The 18,307-nt window shown below is 42.0% G+C and overlaps 1 protein-coding gene across 3 annotated transcripts in view; it reads left to right on the forward strand.

The window, feature by feature from the left end:
- Positions 1-18,307, forward strand: part of RASGRP1 (RAS guanyl releasing protein 1) — a 76,294-nt gene that overhangs the window by 18,991 nt on the left and 38,996 nt on the right. For all 3 annotated transcript variants that reach the window (XR_012159476.2, XM_073348850.1, XM_073348848.1), the window contains 2 exons: positions 15,146-15,251; positions 18,133-18,195. Coding sequence is in view for 2 of the 3 variants with exons in the window: in XM_073348850.1 (XP_073204951.1) it covers positions 15,146-15,251; positions 18,133-18,195 (169 nt within the window). In the remaining variant the exon portion in view is untranslated. The remainder of the gene's footprint in view (positions 1-15,145; positions 15,252-18,132; positions 18,196-18,307) is intronic.

Consider the following 18,307-nt stretch of genomic DNA (forward strand, 5'->3'; position numbering starts at 1 on the left):
GGGGTTGCAAGGTTATTTTAGGAGGATTGCGGTATTGCCACCCTTACTTCGGCACTGCCTTCAGAGCTGAAGGACAAGCTGCCACCAGCAGCAATGCAGAAGTCAGGGTGGCCTGGTATGGCATCGCCACCCTGACTTCTGCGCTGCCGCTGCCTTCAGAGACGAGAGAGCGGTGACTGTTGGCCGGGTGCCCAGCTCTGAAGGCAGCAGCAGCGCAGAAGTCAGGGTGGCGATGCCATACCAGGCCACCCTGACTTCTGCATTGCTGCTGGTGGCAGCTCGTCCTTCAGAGCTGGGCTCCTGGCCAGGAGCCGATGCTCTCCAGCTGTTCAGCTCTGAAGGCAGCAATGCAGAAGTAAGTGTAGCAGTACCTTACCTACCTCCTCCCCCTCACCCCCAATAACCTTGCGACCCCCTACAACTCCTTTTCGGGTCAGGACCCCTATAATTATAACACTGTGAAATTTCAGATTTAAATAGCTGAAATCATGAAATTTATGATTTTTAATATCCTATGACAGTGAAATTGACCAAAATGGACCGTGAATTTGATAGGGCCCTACAAATGAGGTATTCACTTCAAGCAAGATTCTTCCAACATTAACCCAAATTGGACTCTTCAAACAGACTTTCATATTATTAGTTTACTAGTTAATGAAAATTTTAACAGGAAAACAATGCAAAAGAACCTGTAAAATTTTTCTTCCAGGTAACCCCACAATGGTAGAAAGATCTGTGAACAAGTTAGAATGGAAATATGCTTCAGTGCTACAAAGTAGGGCAACTAGTTTGAAGAGATGCAAAGAATACTGATCTGTGATAAAAGGAAGGGAGGGCAAAGGTGTGCAAGACAAATACACCTTCAAGTGGAAAAAGACTATATTAGCACTGAAACAGCTGATGAATGAGTACCTTGATGAGAAATCATTGTGTCTCTTACCCTGTCCACCTAAGAGAGGACCTGAGACCAGTATACTCTGGAAATACCTGAGACCCAAATACTTTGAGATGAGGCTGAAGAGGAGACCTCTGTACTGGAAAGGAAGCTTACCTAAAAGAAATTCTGGTATGAGTCTAATAGAAAGTTTCAGATATTGAGGAATGTGAAGTGGGGCTTTCCATGACTACAGATCATTTTAGCTATTTAGATATTTTTCAAACAGGGGGCCAAAAGTACACAAGCTACCTTAGATATCTGTGGGAGATCCTACCACACTTGTTTTTAAACAAGTCACTTTAGGTCTTGGTCATAATGATTGCAGAAGAGCTAATATAACATGAAAAAATAGCTCCTTGATGTCTTTCTGCATTGGAAAACTCCACCAATGGTTTTCAAGTGATTTATTCTTTCAAATAGCAACTCTTTTGGAAAACAGCTAGGAGCGACTATAAAAAGGCCAAACGTGGTTTTGAGAGGTTTGTGACATAAAGAGCAGTTCCTGCCCTTTTATAGCCTTCCTGCCTTCTGTGTCATGTGACCTCCTGCTTTGTCTCAACAGGAGAGACCACTACCAGGTGATTCTTTTGCCAGTCAGCCCATCCCCTGATAAAGCAGTTCTCTTGCATAGCATCCAGCCTTTAGTCTAGGGTGCTTCTATTTGAAAAGAAGACCATCAAGGTTTATTGTTAGCCCTTGGACACTGCCCCTTGAAATTCAAGAGAACCTGAGAAAAAGCAAATAAACCCCACATTCAAAATGACACTGGAGAATTGTTACATATATCTGTATCAGACAATTCATAGGCTGTACATATACAGATTCCCCAATTGTCTCACAGGGGAAAGGACACTCGAGAACTTTCATCCCAAAGTATGGGGTTTCTTGCAACACTCGTGTTTTATTGGCTTGTTGTTTAGGGATCCTTTTGCAGAGCTGAATATGGAAAGTGGGGTTAATATTCCTTCCCCTCTCCAAGGTCCTGGTGAATTCTCATTTAATTTTATAGTCTCTCCTCTTTGTGGACTCCTTTCCATTAGCTTCAGTGAGAGTTGGATCAGGCCCTGTTTGTGCATGAGATGGAGAGAGCTATGCCTCATGTGTGTCTGATACAAATGGAGCATGAATGGTACTTAGCTTCTCTTCCCTAAGTTCCCAACTATACAAAGGTTACTACTGTGTATGGGCCTTAGCCATCTTACAGCATGGATCGATTTTTTTCCTGCGTGCAAACAAGGTGCAAACAACAGGGCCAATAACCATGTTACAGGCCAGACCTTTTTAGTGCTGTCTATAGGATAGTACCCTGAACATGATTTGGTCCCTCTATTCAAACAAAACCCAGGAATGTTATAGCATGGTTGTCACATGATTGGGTATCCCCAATATGAATGTAATTGTAATGTAAACAGAACTGCTGCAACATTCTATCTTCTGCCTCTTCCCCAAGAGAGAAAGAATCCCCCCTTTTAAAAAAAAAACTCTAAGAGGCTTGATAAATGAGTGGTGCATCGTGTCTGAAGCTCAGGTAGCAGAGAAGAAATGATGGTTTACTGCTGAAAGGGAATCTCCTGAATTTAGTTTGCATGCCCCACCCCTATCTATTAATATAAAGGCTGCCATAAAATGATGAGCAAATTCCTCTACCCAGATTGATCATGACCTAGTCTGGATCCATTAGGCAATCAGCAACTTAGGCCCAAATCCTCAAAAGGTATTCAGGTATTCACTTAAATACCTTTGAGGATCTGGGTCTCAGTGACTATATCTGCCATTAGATAGCCACAGGTTGCTAATTTAAAGCATCACAACTGCAGCAATAGGCAACGTGGGTAAATCTGCTGTATGAAAGATGGAGCAGTAACCAGCTCGAGACTCCAAGGACGTAGGCCAGTCGGTGGAAAGACAAGTATAGCTTCAAGAATTAGATTTTGGTCAAGTTCTTGGGGAGCTGCTGTAAATGAAGCTCAACAAAATACTTTTGTCCATTTCTTTTTCAATAAGCAAACAAAAAGATGAACCGTATATGAAAGAAAGTGAAAGGTACCTAGAGAAAAGCTTCCAGAAATAGTTTCACCTCTTGGTTGACATTAATGTAGTCATAATTTACATATAAAGTATCAGTATGACGGTTTGCACCAGATAGCATACATGTAACTTCAGGGTTCTATTTAGGAATTTCCAAGAGAGTGGGAGGCTGTATAGAGGTCTTGAAGAGCAGACCAAGGTAATAGCCTGCTTTAATATATTTAGCAAATGAGAATTCAAACCACAGAATACACAGAGGAGGGGACATTTTTCGGCTAGGAAGTCACTGAATATTCAGAACACAATGGGGGAGGTAATTTGCACAGTTTTCATAATATAAATGTCTGTCTACCAAGCATGCCCACTGGGGGCATATTCAATCAAATAAAATGTGTGTGACGAGCAAGAGGCCTGAAGACAGAAGTGATCATATACCTCAAATAGCGACTTGACTGTTGGGGGGTGCTAACTACTCCCCACTCATCCTCTTGCTCCTTCTTTAGTACTTTGCCAACTTGTTGCAAGGGTCAGTTTTTGAGTTTGAGAAGGGAGTAAATATTTTAATTTTTAAGCTAAAAACCACCAGAACCATTGGGGTTCCCTTACAGTTTCTGCCTCACATTGCATAGCATCAGAGAGAATGGGGAGTTTTTAGCAGAGATTGATTTAAAAACTGATGAGACAACATGAGGGCCTGCAATGCTATCTGTGGTGTTTGCAATTGAAGAGGACATAAATGAGTAGTACCTTTTGCGGGGCATCATAGAACTCATGACAGAGCCCCTTCCAACTTGGGTTGTTTCTAGTGTTCCTAAGGTTCTCTTTTAGTCCTGCATCTGTTTCCATCTGGAGCAGAGGTGCAGTATAATAGGCATGAGTAGGATGGTAAACAGTTTTCTGAGCTCCTGGATAAGCCTTCATATTTATTTTGTACTCTTATACATGTTTCCTTAAGATCTTTGATATGAGCTTTTGAGTGCTTTGATTCTCCCACCTGTGCTATGGAGGTATGCTGCTTTAATTATCTCCTGGGGTCAACATTTGTAACACTACGCTCCTATGATTATGAGTGTCTCCCACTATTGGGAGGTGGCTATTTAAGTCATCACAAATAGCACTTTGAAGGCTGCTACCCCTAGGAGTTCTAAGTAGTGAGTGACCGCAGCATCAAGTGAGGTGAACCTCCATGCAGCTATCTATTATTTTGGCTTAGTTATTGCAATGTGTTCTCTAGGGTGATAAGTTTTGAGAACTACTAGGAGACTTCAGGTACTTGAGAAAAGTTATTCACCTTCTTAGAGGTTTGGTTACTGAGAGCATGTGATATCAGTGCTCCATGCCTGAACTGGCTTCTGATTCACTTCAGAGTACAGTTTAGATACCACAGTGATAAACAGGAACCCCTATAGATAAAGATGTTGGTTATGAAATATCCAGCCCCAAATATGACCTCTAGGTGTTCCCCCGCTACAAGTTTTCAGTTAATCTGGAAAAAGAAAAGGAGTACTTGTATCACCTTAGAGACTAACAAATCGGATGCATCTGATGAAGTGAGCTGTAGCTCACGAAAGCTCACGAAAATAAATTGGTTAGTCTCTAAGGTGCCACAAGTACTCCTTTTCTTTTTGCGAATACAGACTAACACAGCTGCTACTCTGAAACCAGTTAATCTGGGGCACTCTTGCTATCCCCCTAGGGTTGAACTCTTATGAACTGTCAGCCAGGCCTCAGGAGAGGGATCCTGACTGTGGAACATATTCCTTCTGAGAGCCCCTCAGAGCCCAGATGTGGCAGTCTACAGGACATGGTACAAGGCATTTCTGTTTCAGATGTTCTCCCAGTTATTGGTGACTGGATTTTTTTTTTTAATAGTGGCTGATGGTGGCAAATAGATCTAGATTGGCATGGTCTATTTTATCTGCCCATTTGAGTAGCATGCATACTGGCTGAAAAATTCCCACTTCCACATAGCATATGTATTTTACAGAAAAAAGGAATGAAAGCACATGGGTTGTTCTGGGTTTTTTTAACAAATGCAGTAAAACAAAACTAACACTTGTATGCTATTTTGCAGCACTTCCTAATGTAAAATGATATAACACTGACACGCAGCCATTCCAATTTATTTAGTATTCATTTAGTGGTTTTGCTCAGCAGGGTGTGTGGTTAGTAACAGGTATACAAGCGGAAATGAAAATGAGTCAAGAAGCTTTCAACTTATAAATGTAAAAATAAACTGCTCATTGTTAGGGGGCTTATTCCTTCACCCACTTACTTCCCTGAGCCTTCTCGCATGAACAGAGAGCAACAATACCCGAAGTCCAAAGGTGCAAACAATTCGATGTTTACTGGGGTGAACTTCCAGCAAGCATGATTCCAGTTTCCTTCCTTAGTGTCCCCCTTCCCAGCTCTGGACACCACAGAGCCTTACCTGTGGCCCTGTTCCCATTCCTGCCCTTAGCAGGACATGATTCCAATTTCCCCACCCCCATTCCCTGTTCCCATTCCCCCCCCCCCCCAACACACACACACTTCCTGATTGACTGCAGACTATATAGTAAACCTTGAGTTCTGCTTAGCTATACCAATCATTTTACTGAAATTTAACCAATCCTAACATATTGTAACATGGTTATTTAACCAATTATATCCCACCACCTTAATTAATTTACACCCAGCAAAATTAATTATACAGCATACAGAAACAATCACAGAACCAGACAGCGATTATACAGACAAACAATAGGGAAATGGGGACTATAGGCATAGAACAAAGAAATGAGGATTTCACATCCCAGCTATTGATAAGTGAGTTCTTGCCAGACAGGATGCTATCAAATGAAGTTTCCTTTTACATCTTCTAGGCACTTCCCTTTCTCTGGAGGTGACAGGCATTATCAGGACAGGATTGTATTCCTAACAGCCCAATAGCACCGTATTTCAGTGTGACTAGTTTGGAATGTGAGGATCTGACTATTCGCTTCCCAGCTTATGGCTGCCTCTGCTGCTTAGCCAAAGATCTTAGCCTAAGCACAGGGCCTCAGACTGTCACAGTAAGAGAAGGACCTTACACTGGCAGACAGTGATTTTGATTCTCTCTTTTATACCTCTATAACTAGCTAAGTGATAAGAATACACCTAAATTCTTAGAGTATAGGCCTTTGCAGACAGGCCTGAATATCTATATCCTAACACTCATGGTTCAAGTGCATGTGGAAACATACAAATTCTTACAACAGGGATTGATTCAAGAAGGTGCCACTCACCTGCTCCATACATTTCATGAAGATAAACTTAAGTAAACTGTGTAATTTCCTTTCATGAAGTTATATTTTAGTAGTTCCTTTTCTAATCACACTATGGACCATGGCCCAGGTTTTCAAACAGGTACCAAACATTAAGCAGCTAAATCCATAGTTATGCTCGTAAATAAAGGTGCCCTTGTTTCCAGAGGTGCTAAACACCTGAGCGCAGTTCTTAGTTTGTGGAGGTTATCATATTGGTCCACAGAATGAAATACTTTGAGACCATTGTAGTGGGGGCTTTGAAGTCTGAGTAACGAGGTGACCCAGGGGCTGTTTTACAAAGCAGTCCACAGAATAAGAGCTCCAAACTGGCATGTGACAGTTCTGGGGGTTGGATTTGACAGCTGGCCAGTTCAGAGATGCTTGTAATTAAGACTTCAGCAAAGAGGACCTGAAAGCTTTCAGCAGCTACTGGTAGAAGGAAGGGGGGGAGGGGTGGGTTGGCAACTAAGAAAGCCAGCCCTGCAGTTGCCTTCCAAGGTGCATGTAGTGTGCCTGTGTATGGTGAGGGTGACGACGGATCATGGGGTGGGAGAAGGCTTCAGTACCTGTAGAGAGGAGGTGCTAATAAAGTGAGTGGTACAGAGTCTGCATGTCGATGGTACTTTGTTCATGCCTAGGGCTGGCCTTGAAAGTGATCACTGTAAAAAGCTCAGTAGATTGTGTTTAGAAATACAGATAGAGGAGATATCATCAAAGCATTCAAGTAGACATTTAATAGCACTCACAATGGGAGGTGCTGAGGACTTTTCAAAAGCTGGCACTTAAGTCCATAAGGCCCCAGTTCTGCAAAGCGCTAGTCCTATTGGCTTCAAAGTTAAATGAGTACTTAAGTGCTTTCCTGGACTGGGGGCCTAAATGGAAACTGTTAAGCACTCCTCCAGTGTCTCCATCCATTTTTTAAGCCACAGGAGATTATGATCTGCGCCTCCGAGTACAAGAACTGGGGGAGGAGTTGTGCTGCTGGAGGCACTTTGAACGCAAATGGTGCCACACTTAGAGAGGCTGAGGCCCTGCTTCACCACATTAACCGGTGTTGACATTCCCTATTGCCCTGTGTGAATTCTGGCTGAAGAGCTCCATACCATATTCCCAGTGCAGGCTGTGGCTTGACAGACACAAAAGTACAACTAAATAATGAATTAAATGAACTTTAAACACTAACAGTGAAGACCCAGACCTCAATATCACATTTGAGAATAGGAAGTTTAATATACAGGTCGATAGACAGCCCAAGAATCTTTGACAATAAACAGCTCTAGATATTTTAATCTACATACCTATTGATTTTGTGATTTTATTTTCCAAGATTTTGTAAAGTAAAGAGTTTGAATAAGTGGTCAGCAATGTCATGGGTCTCTTTTCTTCCCCTTTTGAGAGATTGGAAATGAACAAAAAAAACAGTCATCTGATATGGAAATAGCTTATTGGCACTCAACCTATTCATAACAGCTCCACAATTTCTCCTGCTGTTTCTTCAAGAACCCTAAAGTGGATTTCTTCTGGCTTCCAGCTGCTAAGATCAACTACTAGTTTCTTTTTTTTATCTGGATACAAAAAAAGGCACCATCAGTTATGATGAATAAATATCACATTATTGCAGTAGAGATCTGGTTTATAACTGCCTCCATATGGGAACCTGCATTGCTTCAGGTCAAAATACCAATTGCTAACACTGAGCTTTAATGTCTTATTGGTTCCTTGAAGGGAATTGAAGCCTACAAACAGATGTTTTGGTTCAGGAGTCAGAATACTTTCTATCCACTTGCACACATGGAAACCAAAAGGTTGTTAATTGACTTTCAAGGACATTTCCATTTTGGGGGAATAGAGTGAGTTTATAGAATCATAGTGTTAGAAGAGATCGCAGGGGTCATCTCGTCTAACCCCCTGCCAAGATGCAGGATTTGTTGTATCTAAACCATACAAGGCAGATGGCTGTCCGGCCTCCTTTTGAAAACCTCCGGTGAAGGAGCTTCTACAACCTCCAGAGACAGTCTGTTCCATTGTCCTACTGTTTTTTATTGTTAGGGAGTTTTTCCTGAGATTTAATCTAAATCTGCTGTGCTGTAGTTTGACCCCATTGCATGTAGTCCATCTTTTCTATGGCAGCCTTTCAAGTTTTTGAAGAAAGCTATCCTGTCCCCCCTTAAACTCCTCTCTTCCAAACTAAACATACCCAGTTCCTTCAGCCTTTGCTCATATGCCTTGCCTTCCATCACTTTGTTTCATCTTTGTTGCTCGCCTCTGGATCCTTTCCAGATTCTCCACATCCTTTCTATACATTGGTGACCAAAATTGGACACTATATTCCAGCTGAGGCCTAACCAGTGCCATGAAGAGTGGTACTATCGCCTCCTGTGACTTGCCTGCTATGCCTATGTTAATGCAACCTAAAATTTTATTTGCTTTTTTTGCAATGGTATCACATTGCTGACTCATGTGGAGTCTGTGATCCACCACAACTCCCAGATCCTTCTCAGCAGAGCTGCTGCCAAGCTGGTTACTCCCCATTCTGTATTTGTGCATTTGGTTTTTGTTCCCTAAATGCCTTACATTTGTCTTTAGTTAATTTTATTTTGTTGTCTATAGCCCAGTTTTCCAGTTTATCAAGATCCCTCTGAATTTTAGCTCTGTCCTCCAAAGTCTTGGCAACTCCCCACCCCCAGCTTTGTCGCATCTGAAAATGAGGTCAGTATGCTCTTACTTACATCCAGGTAATTAAGATCTGGAACACCAGGTCCAGAACAGATCCCTGTGGAACCCCACTTGAGACTTCCCTCCAATCTGACATAATTCCACTGATAGTTACTCTTTGTTTGTGGTTGTTTAACCAGTTATAGATCCACTTAATTGTAGTTCCACCAAACCTGTATTTCTCCAGCTTCCTTATCAGAATGTCATGTTGGACTATGTCAAAAGCCTACTGAGGTCTAGATATATTATGTCCACTGCATTCCCCCTATATGTTATGGGCAATTCAAAATGGTCTCCGTTCATTTATCTGCCTGCCAGAATGTCCACTACTTCTCACTAGCGGTAAGTGCACCTGCACACCCTCATGGCCCATCTAACAAGGATGTGCTGTTAGCAGGCCTGTTAAGAAGTACACAAAAAATTCTTCTCTAAAACTGCCTGCTGAGGCTTTTCCTCTTGAAGCTGTCAAAATATTCAGAGATGAAAATCTCTAAAGAGAAAGTACATTTCCATGCTTTTTACTGCCTTCCCTTTATCCTGGGGGAAATGGAGCTGGCTCAGCCCCTCATTCAAGTCAGCTTATCCTCAGGCTGCTCTCATCAGTGTACTCTACCCCTAGGGACCCTGTTCTATTGGCCCAGAGTTGCCAGAATACAGCATGCTCCAGGCTCATGTTCTCCAGTCTCTTCAGTACTCTGTCTGCACCAGGAGGAGCAGGAACAGATGGTATTAAATCAAACTATCAGATTTATGCCACCTAGGGGTTCCCTGAACAAAGGGAATCTTCAGCTGGCTGCTCAAGCCCCCTTTCTGTCCACATTATCCTGCCAGAGCAGCGTCCCAGGATATGGACATAGAATTTTTGTCTATCAAGATGCTTTTATTCAAAAACACACACTTAATCCTTTAAAGAAAGTAAGCTGTTAAGGCCAAAGTGTTTCTGTGCAAAATATACAACAGTCACCCTACAGCCAGTGTGGGTTTCTTTTGCACAACCATATGCATCCATATTATGGTGTTTTCTTTTTGCTGCTCATATGCTCTTTATATGCAGCTAGGGCCCAATTCTGCCCTCAGTTATATGACTGCAAGGCCTAGAGACTCCCACCCATGTAACTGAAGCCAGAATTGGTCCCTTACAGATTAAGATATGTGATCCATAAACTAGGCCTGTCTTCAGGCAGACTAGCCCAGTCTCAGTGGAGAACAATATAGCGGCGATATTTGTGGAACTATTAAAGGAAGATGTGTATGAAAGGGTTTAATGGAGTGCAACCAAAATGTTTCAGTTTACTGGCATGTAAATGAGTTCAGTTTGACCAGATTTAGCTTGATTGCTTATAAACGGGCTGATGGGTTGAGGAAACAACTAAAAGTTATAAATGATCCAGAAAGAAAATTAGTGCATCATTAAAAATGAAGATGGCTATTAATTCTAAAGCTTTAGTCAAACAGATGTTGAAGAGGGAACTACCGTGTAAACAATTTGGACAGTGTAATTCCAAAAACGATACAAGAAAAAACACACCACCGTTTGTCGGAGCCAGCATAACAGGCGTTACTCACCGTTGGGACACCCCTTGTGCCTGCATCTGGGAATTAGTTCTGCCCAGTCTGATACCCCTTCCTTTGCTCGCTTATGCCATGGCTCCTCTTGCTCTCTAGGAATTGCAGTGCTTTGTCTTTGTGGATTGGCCCACCAACCAGGTCACTATACAGTTTTCCCCCTTCCAGGGTAAGGAAGTCTCACTGGAGTAGCTGTCCAGGTGCCATTCCAGGCAAGTCTTCCCACTCTCCTTCCTAATCTGCCCTCCACCGGCTTTCTTTTCCAGCTTCCTCAGGGGTCAGGATCCCAGGACTTCTGCTCCCCTAATGGGTTTTGTTCTTCTCTCCTCCCTACACCCAGAAAGTGACTGCAAACTTCTATGCTGTAGCCCCCTTCTGTTCTCCCTTCCTGGCTTTATACAAGCCCTGCCTACTCCTGCCCAGATGGGCTCCATCTTCAATTAATGCTTGTTAGTCAAGCCTAAATCTCCCTCCAGGTGCAGCCTACTAGGTTAATTAGCCCCTTCTGAGCTACCTTAAACCCTTCCTGGGTGGTGTGTGGTGAACACCCCCTCACAGCCAGCAACCAAAGTAAGCAGTTCAAGAAGAAGTGGGACATGTTTCAAAATCCCACAAGGTTAAAAGGACCCTAAATTGACTTGGAGGGGTTAGGGAGAAGTTCTAGGATGTTTCCTGAGTCAATAAAAATTGGCTATGAAATGATGGTAGATCAATATCTTATTTTGTCTGCTAGATGTCCTGTATTTAGCACAGGGAGAGCCATAATACAGAAATCTTCATTAAAGTGAGTGAGCTGAGGCACCAGTGCTGAAGAAATTTACAAACTGTTGACTTAAGTGACCCAGCTTCTCCTATCTTTTGATGTACAACTCAGACACAGGAGAAAGAGGCTGAATTTGCATCCTTAGGCAAAGACTTAGGGAGGCTTTTCATCCTAGATTTTTGATTAGTAGGAGAGATTTCAGATCTGGAGTCCACCTTCCCCAGTTGGCACCTTCAGATAGCACCAAAACCCTTACCTGATATCTGCCTCTTCATTATATTGTTTTTTAGGTGGATTAACCTTGACAACACCTCCATGGGGTGATATGCAACTTGAAATGTTTTTCCTCTAACAATATATGCAGCAAAATATGCTGCGTTTCTGGGGTTTTGCCTACTGTTTCCATTTTGCCTTCTCCTGATTAAGCATTGTTTCAAGAAGATGTTTATGCTATTTTGGTTTTCAGCTGTTCTTCTCAACTTGTAACATAAATGCAGGCTCTTAGAGGGGAATATAGTTAAAAGCACTCAAACAGATTACATTTTATTTTCAAATCGCAAGTCAGTCAAATTTTTATTTGAACCAGCCAGCCTCTCCACCATCTATTGGTCGCCAGTATGGTGTTGATGTTCCAACGAGCAGGTAAGCCCTCTATGATGATGAAGAAGTTTGACATCGATGCACTACGTGTGCCAGGTTTAGCAACAGGTTTTGTATCAATGTCAAAGCAACACATTCTCGGCTCTAGCTAATCTGCCAGATGACGTGGAGGTTGCCTGGTCCCTGTTCACTTCTACCCGCAACCAATTTGCTGAGCAGATGATTGGCTATAGGCATCCAGCACGCCAACGCCGGGTATTGGAGGAGGCCTTCCAGATAATTAAATTGAAGGCCGCAACTCACCAGCATGGTGATAAGTGCACTCGTAATCAGCTGAAGTGAAAATTTAACACCCTGGCACTCAGCGATCATGAGGCATATTATAACCAAGTGGCGGATGATGTCGAATTTGGCTTAGCCGGGGCAACTTGAAGCTAGTATTCCATGCCATTTGCAACCCCAGGGGTCAAGAGGTAGTCACTACAAATGGCATCCTGAATGATAGCCAAGGCCATCCAGTTAAATTGGATGATGACATTCTCTCACGCTGGGTGGAGTGTTATCATAGTGTCCTGAATCATTCTTCAGCTGCCTCTTGTTCGGAGATGGATGATCTGGCAGTCACTGTGGTTCCGGCTTCAGACATTTGTACTGATGCACCAACATTGGATGAAGTGAAGTGTGTCATCTCTAAACTGAAAAACGGACACAAAGCCAGTGCTGATGGCATCCCCATAGAGCTGCTAAAATGTGCTATTGATCCTGCAGCAGAATCACTTCTGGCCATCTTTCGTCTGGTGTGGAGAACTGGAACTCTGCCAACCGCCTGGAAGGAAGGTATTGTGATCTCACTCTGTAAGGGCAAGGGACCGCGCAGTGAATGTAAGAGCTACAGGCCGATCACCTTGCTCTCCGTTCCAGAGAAGGTATTTGCGCATGTTTTGCTGGCGTGCCTGGAGCCTTTGCCACACCAGAAATGTCGTCCCCCAACAGTCAGGTTTTACGAAGAACAGGTCCGCATTAGATGCCATTTTGGCCCTTTACTTGTTGTCGGAGATACATCGTGAGTTCAGAAAGCCCCTGCATGTAGTGTATGTTGATATTAAGGCTGCATTTGATTCAGTAGACCATGTCACGTTATGGAAGGCCTTAAAGGGTGTAGGTTTCCTTGATAATGGAACCACTGCCCATGTTAGTCTGGGGAACGGGATGTCAGCACCTTTTAAATCAATATCTGGTGTTAGGCAGGGTTGCATTCTGGCCCCTGCACTCTTTTGTCAGGCAATGGATTTCATAATGCATCATTCCATCAGGTTCATAGGCATTGAGATCAGTCATCTCTTGCTCAAAGACCTTGACTATGCTGATGACATTGCTTTTTTAGTACAGAGCCCCAAAAGGTTTTGTGAGGCACTCCAGCATACGGAGTAGGAGTCAGCTAAGATTGGTCTCCATGTTTCATGATCAAAGACAAAACTGCAAAATCTAGGACCAGGTCCACCTGTGACTCCAATCTCTTTGAACAATGAAACCATCAAATCGGTTTCCAGCTTTTGTTATCTGGATTCTATGCTTACCAGCTCCTTCAGTTCTCACACAGAGGTTCTCCATTGGATTGGCATCGCAGCATCTGCCATGGGCTGTTTACAACGGATATGGAATCAACATCATCTTAGTACGACAACCAAGTTCAGGATTTATTCGACTTGTATCCTTCCTATATTGTTTTGCAGCCGTACAACATGGACAGTATGCCACACAGACTGGACAAAGCTGAAGGCTTTCCACACAAAATGTCAATGTTGTATATTGGGCATAAAGTGGAATGACTTAATCTGTAATGCAGATATTTATGGTCGTTCAGGTCTACGGACTACTAGGGCCATTGTCCGCAGGCAGCGCCTTACACTTTTCGGACATGTCGCAAGGATGCCACAAGACGTTCCAGCGAACATCGTTTTCCGTGTGGCATGTAACATCCGGGATAAAATTCCACCAACCGAGAGGTGGAGGTGGCCCAGAGGAAGACCCCCTATTAAATGGGTTTATCAAGTCTGTTCCCATGTTGGACTCTCAGACGGTCAAACCTTTGCGGTTGCGCAGGAACAGACCAAATGGCGAACTATCACTACGGCCGACAGTCTGACTAAGCGTTGAAGAAGAAGCGAAGCCTCTCTCTCCAGAGTTGGTATAAAATACCTTCTTTGAATTTTTATAAAATACTCGGTGTAATTATATTTGCATTTATGTAACAAATTTACAGTAATGTTAATTTAAACATATCTGAAATACTTGATGTCCTGGATTCTTCCCAAGTAGAGATACGGGAAACACAAATGTGTATCTAAAAACTAACAGTAGTACAGTGAATGTAAGGGATAAAGTAAGAGAACTTGTATTAAGACTTTTGGGGCTAGATTTTTTTTTTCTTAAGTGGGCACGTCGCTGGACTTCTGCACATGCAAAATCTCCTGATATACACACTCTTCTTAGGATTGTGCATGCATAGCTGTGTGCAAGTGTAAATCCTGACTTCTGTGTGTACCCTAAGGTCTTGGGCATGCAAGTCAGGTGTGCAGAAAACTGCATGTGCCCTTTTAAAAATCTGCCTGTTGGGACCTACATCCAGTTCCGCTACTGATTCGCTGTTTGATTTGGATAAGTCACCTCACCTAACCTCTCCACCTCAATTTATCAATTTGTTTCAATGGTTATACTCACTTGCTTAAAATTAAACATACGCTTATGAGCTTTGCTGGATTGGGGCCGTTATACTTGTGTATCTCTGCAGGATGTTTTGAGGTTGAATTAATCTTTGTAAAAGGCTTTCAAATCCTTGGATGAAATATTTTATGCAAGTACAAATGATTTCTATGCACCTCTGCTTGCAAAATAATCTCATCTCACTGATGCAACAGGGTAGCTACTAAAAAGAAAAGGAGGACTTGTGGCACCTTAGAGACTAACATTTATTTGAGCATAAGCTTTCGTGAGCTACAGCTCACTTCAGCTGTAGCTCACGAAAGCTTATGCTCAAATAAATAGTCTCTAAGGTGCCACAAGTCCTCCTTTTCTTTTTGTGGATACAGACTAACACAGCTGCTACTCTGAAACCTGAGAGTAGCTACTGTCTCTGATATTGCTTATGTGAACCAGCCTGATCAGAACAGAAAGCTGAAAAAAACCCTATCCTCTTGTATGACAAGTCTTATTATGTTCCTGATAAGAATGCTTCACCTCACTTTTCAGATTCAGAAGGAAACCTATGTAAAAACAACCAGCTGCTACAGATAACACTGACCATGCACAGAGTTATCATCCCTTCTGAGGATGTGCTCCGAAAACTAATTGATCTATATCCTTTATAATGCTCACCTGTAGTTATTAAGGTAAGGTAATACAGAAATACATTGACTGAACGGTAAGTAAAGTGTATACAACCTACAGGTCTATATTAATAAATTGGTGGATTCACCTCTGCATCTCATGATAACTGAAAGGCTAAATTTAGTGCTTAAGAAAAGTCTGCTTATTTTAAAACAAACCTAGGGAGATGTTATCAATGATCTAGGGTAGAAGGTATATGGAGAAGGCTTTCCAGCAAATTACGTGGCCGTTGCAATCTCAGACCCAGTATTTGTAATTATTTATGTACAGAAAGATCTTCATATTATGCTAACCTAGTCTATATCTGAAAATCATTGAAAGATATGCACGTGTTGAATTACCTTCTCCATGCAAATAAAAGTTAAAATGTTCCAAAAATGAAGTGGGTAAATTTTAAAACACTCCCCAGTCTAATTATCATATTTTGGGGCCTCAAAGTTCTGTGAAAATATATTTTCACAAAATGAGTTTGTGGCCCATCAGATGCTCATAAAAAAGATGCTAAAAGCATGAATACTGGCATAACTGCTCTCTTTTATCTAGAGGATTCTTAGCTGTTGGAAGATACTGCCTAACTCTATTAGCTTTACTGAATGTTTGTTCATAATTAATGGATCATAACATAATTAGGAACCAATCCTGAGAGACACCAGGAACCGCTGAGTCAGGCATTTACTTGGTAGAACTTGTTTTAGTTAGTACTTCCCCCCACAACTCTAATTGTTATTGGTTTCCAATTAGCATAGCTTTGCAAAACAGACCTGCCATGACATTAGCAGTCAGACTTCCCTAGATACCCACAATATGCAGCATCCAAGATATCAGGCAGTTACTTTTTGGGTTGTAGAATAATTGTCATTTAATTTAGGGTTTTGCATTTCCTCAGAAATAACAAGATATGGGGCTCAATTCTCATGTACATTGAGCCATTCCCGTTTACAGTGTAAACCAAACAAATAGCTGACTTACAGAGGCAACTTGCTTCCCACAGTCAAGAAAACAATCCTGTTTTCAATCGGTAATAATAATAGTTATCTACAACTGGAGTAGCACCTTTGTAAGTGAAGGCAAAATTATGTCAGTCACCTGTAAATAAGATAGATAGATATAGATATATTAAAGTGAAGGGGTTTTGCTCTACAATAGTAGAAACAAAGGGGACTTGATTCCGCACCAACCCAAATATACCATGTGATCAATTATAGAGGCCTCAATCCTCAATAAATAGGAGTTGGGTTCAAATTCACTTCAAGCTGTGGCTGAGAGTCCCCACTCCTTTCTGATCATTTTTTTTAATAATGGAACAAAATAATTGTTTACATCTTCCCTATGGAACTTGGGTTTTCTGCAGTCAGGGAAGTAATTCACTTGTCAATTTTTAAATTCCACACACACAGACTTTCCAGCCAGATATATGTATTTGCAAAGTCAGTGGTGGAGTAAAGCAGATTTGAATGGATCAGCTAATCTGGGCTTTGAGGTTTTTGAAGTTGCCTTCAAATTTGCAGTTCCACCACTCTTCATCTCTCAAAAATACATGACCAGCTCTGGTCAATTTGCAGAAGATCTGAGTCCCATTTAGATTGATCTGGCCCTCTGACAGTCTGTAAATTATCTTCTTTGAATAGGTGCACAATACCTCGTAAAGAGATGCATAAAAGATCTGCAGGAGAAAAATATCCATAATGCCCATATTTTTCCTGAACTGATCTTCCATGTATACCATGGCTGTATTAGTAGGAGCATTGCCAGCAGATTGAGGGAAGTAATTATTCCCCTCTATTCAGCACTGGTGAGGCCACACATGGAGTATTGCATCCAGTTTTGGTCCCCCCACTACAGAAGGGAAGTGGACAAATTGGAGAGAGTCCAGTGGAGGGCAATAAAAATGATTGGGGGCGGGGGCTGGGGCACATGATTTATGAGGAGAGGCTGAGGGAACTGGGCTTATTAGTCTGCAGGAGAGAAGAGTGAGGGGGGATTTGATAGCAGCCTTCAACTACCTGAAGTGGGGTTCCAAAGAGGATGGAGCTAGGCTATTCTCAGTGGTGGCAGATGACAGAATAAGAAGCACTGGGGGAGGTGGTCTCAAGTTGCAGTGGGGGAGGTCTAGGTTGGATATTAGGAAACACTATTTAACTATGAGGGTGGTGAAGCACTGGAATGGGTTACCTATGCAGGTGGTGGAATCTCCATCCTTAGAGGTTTTTAAGGGCCGGCTTGACAAAGCCCTGGTTGGGATGATTTAGTTGGCGTTGGTCCTACTTTGCGCAGGGGATTGGACTAAATGACTTCTTGAGGTCTCTTCCAACCCTAATATTCTATGATTCTATATGTAAATTACCGTTTATAGAATAAAAATAAATGTTCTCTCTGCAGTTAATATAAATTTCACACTTCAGAAATATTTCTCTCCAGCATTATATTTCTCTCCAACAGTTACAGGCAGTTCTCCATAAAAATGGTCCTTGATGAATTTAGTACTATTTTATAACCTTTTGTTTCATACTTTAACAAGCTGTATGAATGGATAAGTCCTAATGAAAACTAGGAATAAAATTACCAAGAAGCAAACTGAAAAGCAAAGGTTCATTTAACTACTTAACACCTCTCAGCACTTGGTGAAATACGTCAGTGTTATTTATAACTGTCCTATTTATATCTGTCTTTCACTAATGATTTCAGAAGAATAATATGCATCAGAGCCCTGATCCAATGTCCACAGAAGGCAATGGAAAAGTTCCCACTAGCTTCAATCAGTGAGCATTGGATCAGGCCCCAAGAAATGCTGAACGTGTCAAGTCTCAGATCGTGGGTGAACTGCCATGTTTTCCTTAACAGTTCTCTACATATCTGGATGCTTTAGAAAAGAAATCTTCTGGGCTTTGTGTAAAGATATGCTATTTTGTAAGGTAAGAATTTTTTGCATCGCGTATCTGTGAAATAAAATAAGTGATACAATGTCATGCTCGCTATTATTGTTCAGGCTGGTCATGTGGTGCCACAAGTAAGAGTGACTTTGCA

This window comes from Lepidochelys kempii, chromosome 6 (genome assembly GCF_965140285.1).
Source record: "Lepidochelys kempii isolate rLepKem1 chromosome 6, rLepKem1.hap1, whole genome shotgun sequence".
Taxonomy (NCBI): domain Eukaryota; kingdom Metazoa; phylum Chordata; order Testudines; family Cheloniidae; genus Lepidochelys; species Lepidochelys kempii.